This window comes from Nothoprocta perdicaria, unplaced genomic scaffold (assembly GCF_003342845.1).
Source record: "Nothoprocta perdicaria isolate Ctin4 unplaced genomic scaffold, notPer1 scaffold_4, whole genome shotgun sequence".
Lineage (NCBI taxonomy): Eukaryota > Metazoa > Chordata > Aves > Tinamiformes > Tinamidae > Nothoprocta > Nothoprocta perdicaria.
In genome coordinates, this window is record NW_020455643.1 from 8,304,688 (window position 1) to 8,310,382 (window position 5,695).

Consider the following 5,695-nt stretch of genomic DNA (forward strand, 5'->3'; position numbering starts at 1 on the left):
CAGCCGGTTGCCTGGCGACAGGGACCACGTCTCCATGGCGACGTGGCACCTGGCGGATGCCTTTGCCGCCATGGCGACGCGGAGGGATGCTCCGGCCGCCCGCCTCGGGCCCCCCGGGACCATGAGGAGGGGCGCGGAGGGCGAGGAAGGCCGTAGCACCMGGGATAGAGCCCAGGGCGCCGCAGGGCCGGGCTGGTGCCTCCCAACGCTGTGAGCGCCGGTGCCGCGCGGCCGGGCTCCCCTCCGAGCCGGCTCTCCCYGCCGGCAGATGCCGGACTACAAGCGCGCCACACTGCAGGACGACGAGGGCCCCGAGGCCGCGGGGGATGGTGGCACCTCTCCCGACAGCGTGGAGGTGAGAACAGTCCCCAGGCGTCCCCTCCGAGCCCCGCGGTGTTCCCGGTGCCTGTGTGCACATTGGGGGCACCATAGCGGGGTCCAGAGCCTCCAGGGCCACTGGGACCCATTGCAGGGTGGCACTGGGAGGCGGCCAAAATGCAGCAGAGAGGCTGTGGAGGGAAGRGTCTGTCCTTGTGCTGGGGAGGGGTATCCCCATCAGTGTCCCCTCAGGGGACACCGCATCCCGGCAGCCCCAAGGGGATGCTGAGGCACCCAGCTCGCTCCCTCCTTGCCGGCCCCTTCCCAGCAGTGCTGGGCTGGTCCCCTGCTATGTCCCCGTGCACCTTCCCGTCCCCGTGTGCTGCAAAGCCGGGGGGACAGAAGAGGGAGCGGGTGCGGGTGCTCCATGCACGCGGTGACCCGCGCGCTGTCCCTGCCAGGTGGGCTTTCGGAAGGGCACGGCGCCGCTGCTGAGCCGCCTGGCCGCCCGCACGCAGCTGGAGCTGGCGCTCTGCGCCGTCGCCGTCTCCCTGGCCCTGCTGCTCGGCGTCGCCGTCGTCGCCCTGGCCATCCAGTACCGCAGAGGTAGGGAGGGCCCCGCGGCTTGCAACGTGGCGGCCCCAACCGCACGGGCAGGCAGGATGGGGAGGGACGGGGACTCCGGCTTCAGCATCCCCTGGGGACCTTCCTCTGGGGCTGAGAGACAACCCCAGAGAACCCCCGACCCCCCGGCCATGAGCACCCCSTCAGGGTGCAGAGGGGAGGCTGGAGGCCGGGGGGGCTGCCTGGCTCTGCCCCGCTCCGTGCCCCGGCGTCCCCCCCACACGTGCCCACCGCCGGGAATGCCTCCCCTGCCAGATCCCTCTCACAGCACGTGCCTGACGGACGCCTGCGTGCGCGTGGCCAGCAAGATCCTGGAGGCGCTCGACCCCGAGGCGGACCCGTGCCAGGACTTCTACCAGTACTCCTGCGGCGGCTGGATCAGGAGGAACCCGCTGCCCAACGGCCGCTCCAAGTGGAGCACCTTCAACAGCATCTGGGACCAGAACCAGGCCATCATGAAGCACCTCCTAGGTGGGCATGGGGGGGTCCAGCGGCAGCCACCTGCTCTTGGGGACCCCCCCGCGCACGGTGGCACCCGCGGGCTGGCTCTCCCRCAGAGAACGCCACCTTCAACTCCAGCAGCGAGGCGGAGAGGAAGACGCAGCGCTACTACCTGTCGTGCCTCAAGGAGCAGCGCATAGAGGAGCTGGGCTCCCAGCCGCTCGTGGAGCTCATCGACAAGGTGGGCGCAGGGGGCTCACGCGTGAGGCGAGCTGCCAGGGCTCAGCTCCGCCAGGCCTGGGCACAGCTACGGGGGGGGCCTGGACGTGGAGACGTCCCCTGGGAACACGGGGCAGCACCTGAGGCAGCGGGGCCGTGCGCCAGCAGATCGGCGGCTGGAACATCACGGGGCCCTGGAACCAGAGCAACTTCATGGAGGTCCTCAAGTTGGTGTCGGGCACGTACCGGGCGACCCCCTTCTTCACGGTGTATGTGGGTGCCGACTCCAAGAGCTCCAACAGCAACATCATCCAGGTCTGCTCCGAGGCACCGGGGCCGCCGACACTGGCCACGCTGGTGGCTCATGCCGCCTCTCCGCTCCCCCAGGTGGACCAGTCGGGGCTTTTCCTGCCCTCCCGGGATTACTACCTGAACAAGACTGCCAACGAGAAGGTGAGGCTGGGCGAAATCCACGGSGTGTGCATGCAGACGGGGCCATTGCACCCCATGGGGCTGCAATGGGCACRGTGCCACACAGGCAGTGGCTCTGAGGCCCCTGGGAGATGGCTCTGGGACCACGAGGCTGGGGACATTGCTGAGTCCGGGCGCGGGGTCCTGCCAGGTCCTGGCGGCGTACCTGGACTACATGGTGGAGCTGGGAATGCTGCTGGGGGGTGCCAAGGAGCCCACGCGGCTCCAGATGCAGCAGGTGCTGGACTTGGAAACGCAGCTGGCCAACATCACCGTGCCGCAGGCCGAGCGGCGCGACGACGAGAAGATCTACCACAAAATGAGCATCGCCGAGCTGCAGGTAGCCTGACCCGGCCTGGGCTCCCCCGCAGCGGGGAAGAGCCTGGCAAAACCCTGGGCACAACCGTGGGCAATGCTAGGCATGGCTCCCCAGGGACACACAGGGACAGAAGCTTTGTCCTCGGGCAGCGCTGACCATCCTGCAGGTRCCAGCGCAGGTGCCCTTCACTTCATCATCAGGACGTAGCGGGAACTGCCACTCTTCCCTTTCCTCCTCCCTGTGCATGGGGACCCTCTCCTTGGCCCGGAGCACAGGGAGCTGCAGGGAGCGCCGGGATTCGGGGACCGTCTCGAGCGGTCCCCACTCGCCACGCGTGGCAGGGCAGAGCCGCGCTGAGCGCCCCGCGTCCCCGCAGGCCCTGGCCCCGGCCATCGACTGGCTGGATTACCTGGCGTACGCGCTGGCGCCGCTGGAGCTGGCCGACACGGAGCCCGTGGTGGTGTACGGGGACGCCTACCTGCAGCAGCTCTCCGAGCTCATCAACGGCACCGAGCGCAGGTGCGGCGCCCGGCGGGCCCCGCGGCGCCCGGCGCGCCGGGGACGCGTCTGGGACGGGGCGGGGATGGAGGCGGATGCCGTGCAGAGCGAGGCCGCGGTGAGCTGTGGTGTGTCTGTGCCCCGCGCAGCATCCTCAACAACTACCTGATCTGGAACCTGGTGCAGAAAACAGCCTCCAGCCTGGACCAGCGCTTCGAGACGGCCCAGGAGAGGCTGCTGGAGACGCTCTAYGGCACCAGGAAGGTAACGGGGGGACACTGGATGAGCCCCCTCAGCCGGGACCAACRCAGGGGCGGTCGGGACCACCCCTGACCTTGGGATGCCCTTGGGAAGCAGTGACACAGGATGCTGCAGAGATGCCCCACRCAGCATCTTTTGGGGTGCAAGGGCTTAGGCTGCTGATGGGCGCAGGGAGGGGAGCAGGGATGGCCGGGGGTGCGGGGGTGCTCCCGAGGGTCACCCGGCTCCCCCTCACCCCCACAGTCCTGCACGCCCCGCTGGCAAACCTGCATCTCCAACACGGATGACACGCTGGGGTTCGCCCTGGGCTCCCTCTTCGTCAAGGCCACCTTCGACCGGGACAGCAAGGCCATCGTGAGGACACTTGCGCCCCTTCATTCCCCACCACAACCCCCCCATGACCACCCCGTCGCTGTGTGAGGGGTGGCCGGGGTGGYGCGGGCACCGTGGGCAGGGGTGCGTTCCCTCCTATCCCCAGGCTGAGGAGATGATCAGCGAGATCCGGACGGCGTTCGAGGTCTCCCTGGACCAGCTCGACTGGATGGACGAAAAGACCAAACAGGCTGCGAAGGAGAAGGTGACACAGAGGGACAGSCCTGTGCCCGGACACGGGGACGGCCGTGGGTGGGAGGCCCCGGGAAATGCCCTGGCCCCGTCTCACCACCTGGGGCCTYTCTCCGTGCAGGCGGATGCCATCTATGACATGATCGGCTTCCCAGACTTCATCCTGGACAACAAGGAGCTGGACGATGTCTATGACGGGGTAGGAGAGCACCCGGCTGACGCCGAGCCCTGCAGCCCCCACGGAGGGTGTTTGGGAGCCCAAACAAGCCCTGCAGCCCCCACGGAGGGTGTTTGGGACCCTTTGGGCAGCAGAGCTGGGTGGGAAGCCCGTGTGGCAGGAGAGGACATTGATCAGACCCCTCTGTAGACATCATGTCCCTGTGCAGCCCGGGAGGGTGGAGGAGAAGGGTCCTGGGCTGGGCTCCCTCCTCACGCCGTCCTCTTCCTCCCCAGTACGAGGTCTCGGAGGACTCCTTCTTCCAGAACATGCTCAACTTCTACAACTTCTCCGCCAAAGTCATGGCCGACCAGCTGCGCAAACCCCCCAACCGGGACCAGTAAGGAGCTGCCCGCGCTGCGGGACCCGGCCGGGGGGAACACGGGAGCACCCAGCCCCAGCAGGGCGCTGCCCGTCCTATGGGATGACACTGGGGGACGCAGCGGGAGGGGACACGTCCCCCACGTCCCCCACGGCCGGTGCCTGCCCTAGGTGGAGCATGACCCCGCAGACCGTCAACGCCTACTACCTGCCCACCAAGAACGGCATCGTCTTCCCCGCCGGCATCCTGCAGGCGCCCTTCTACGCCCGCAACCACCCCAAGTGAGCACGGCCAGGGCGCCCCGGGGCACCCCAAAGAGCGGAGTGTCCCCCAGCTCCCGGTGGCCCCGGTCTGGGCGCCCCGCGGAGCAGCCTCGGAGGCGCCCAGCATGCGCTCGGGACACACAGTGGTGCCCAGGGCATGGAGGGGATGCCCAGGACATGGAGCGGGAGCGCAGGATGCGGTGGCAGCTCCCGGGAACACACGGGCAGCCGGGCGGGAAGAGGGGCCGGCGCGGGGACACTGACCCGGCTCTCCCGCTGCCTCACAGAGCCCTCAACTTCGGCGGCATCGGCGTGGTGATGGGCCACGAGCTGACCCACGCGTTCGATGACCAAGGTGAGATTGCCCCCCACGCACGTCCTGACCCCCCTCCCCAGCCCCCTGCCCACCCCGGGACCCTCAGCGTGGGAAGAGGGGCGCGCGGCGGGGCTCCGCTTTGCCATCCATCGCTCGTGTGTGTCCGTGCCCGGGCTGCGCTGCACCCCCCTGGCTGGCTGGTTCCCCCTTCTATCGTCCTGTCTCCCCAGGTGGCACCCGCCGATACCTCCCCCTGGCTTCTCTGTGCAGCTTTCGCTCCATCCGCTTGGTGAGGACACGGTGTCTGCAGCTCGGGCCCCCCGCCGCCTCATGCTCATCCTCCCCCCAGGGTGCGGGACCGGGGATCCTCTCACATCTGCTCTGCTTTGCACCTTCACCACGGGGGCAGCGGGCAGGAGCTGGGGGCGATGGGGGGGCCGGGGGTGACAGAAATCGGGCGTTTGGGAGCAGCAGGGTGGCACCGAGGGATGCTCGGGGACCCAAGCACATCAAGTCCGCCCAGACCCAAGCGGTGCCCCAGATGCCCCCAGTCCGTCCCCGCAGCCCTAACGCACGCCAAGGGAGGGGTCTCTCCGGGTACCCCCTCCATGGGGGGCTGGCTGGGGCCGCTGCCCCCCGAGCCGCTGCCCCACGGCACCCCCCCGCAGGCCGCGAGTACGACAAGGAGGGCAACCTGCGGCCCTGGTGGCAGAACTCCTCGCTGGAGGCCTTCAAGAACCGCACGGAGTGCATGACGGAGCAGTACGGCCGCTACACCGTGCACCGCGAGAAGGTGAACGGGCGGCAGACGCTGGGCGAGAACATCGCCGACAACGGCGGCCTCAAGGCTGCCTACAACGTG

General features: G+C 69.1%; 1 protein-coding gene across 1 annotated transcript in view; it reads left to right on the forward strand.

The window, feature by feature from the left end:
* Window positions 1-222: 222 nt before the first annotated feature.
* ECE2 (endothelin converting enzyme 2) overlaps window positions 223-5,695 on the forward strand; it is a 6,659-nt gene continuing 1,186 nt past the window's right edge. The window contains exons 1-16 of the mRNA XM_026045260.1: window positions 223-355; window positions 780-924; window positions 1,198-1,413; window positions 1,500-1,624; window positions 1,771-1,917; window positions 1,990-2,055; window positions 2,225-2,413; window positions 2,769-2,911; window positions 3,040-3,154; window positions 3,395-3,505; window positions 3,630-3,728; window positions 3,837-3,914; window positions 4,169-4,272; window positions 4,425-4,535; window positions 4,805-4,872; window positions 5,502-5,692. Of these exons, the coding sequence (XP_025901045.1) occupies window positions 269-355; window positions 780-924; window positions 1,198-1,413; window positions 1,500-1,624; window positions 1,771-1,917; window positions 1,990-2,055; window positions 2,225-2,413; window positions 2,769-2,911; window positions 3,040-3,154; window positions 3,395-3,505; window positions 3,630-3,728; window positions 3,837-3,914; window positions 4,169-4,272; window positions 4,425-4,535; window positions 4,805-4,872; window positions 5,502-5,692 (1,995 nt within the window). The 5' untranslated portion in view covers window positions 223-268. The remainder of the gene's footprint in view (window positions 356-779; window positions 925-1,197; window positions 1,414-1,499; window positions 1,625-1,770; window positions 1,918-1,989; window positions 2,056-2,224; window positions 2,414-2,768; window positions 2,912-3,039; window positions 3,155-3,394; window positions 3,506-3,629; window positions 3,729-3,836; window positions 3,915-4,168; window positions 4,273-4,424; window positions 4,536-4,804; window positions 4,873-5,501; window positions 5,693-5,695) is intronic.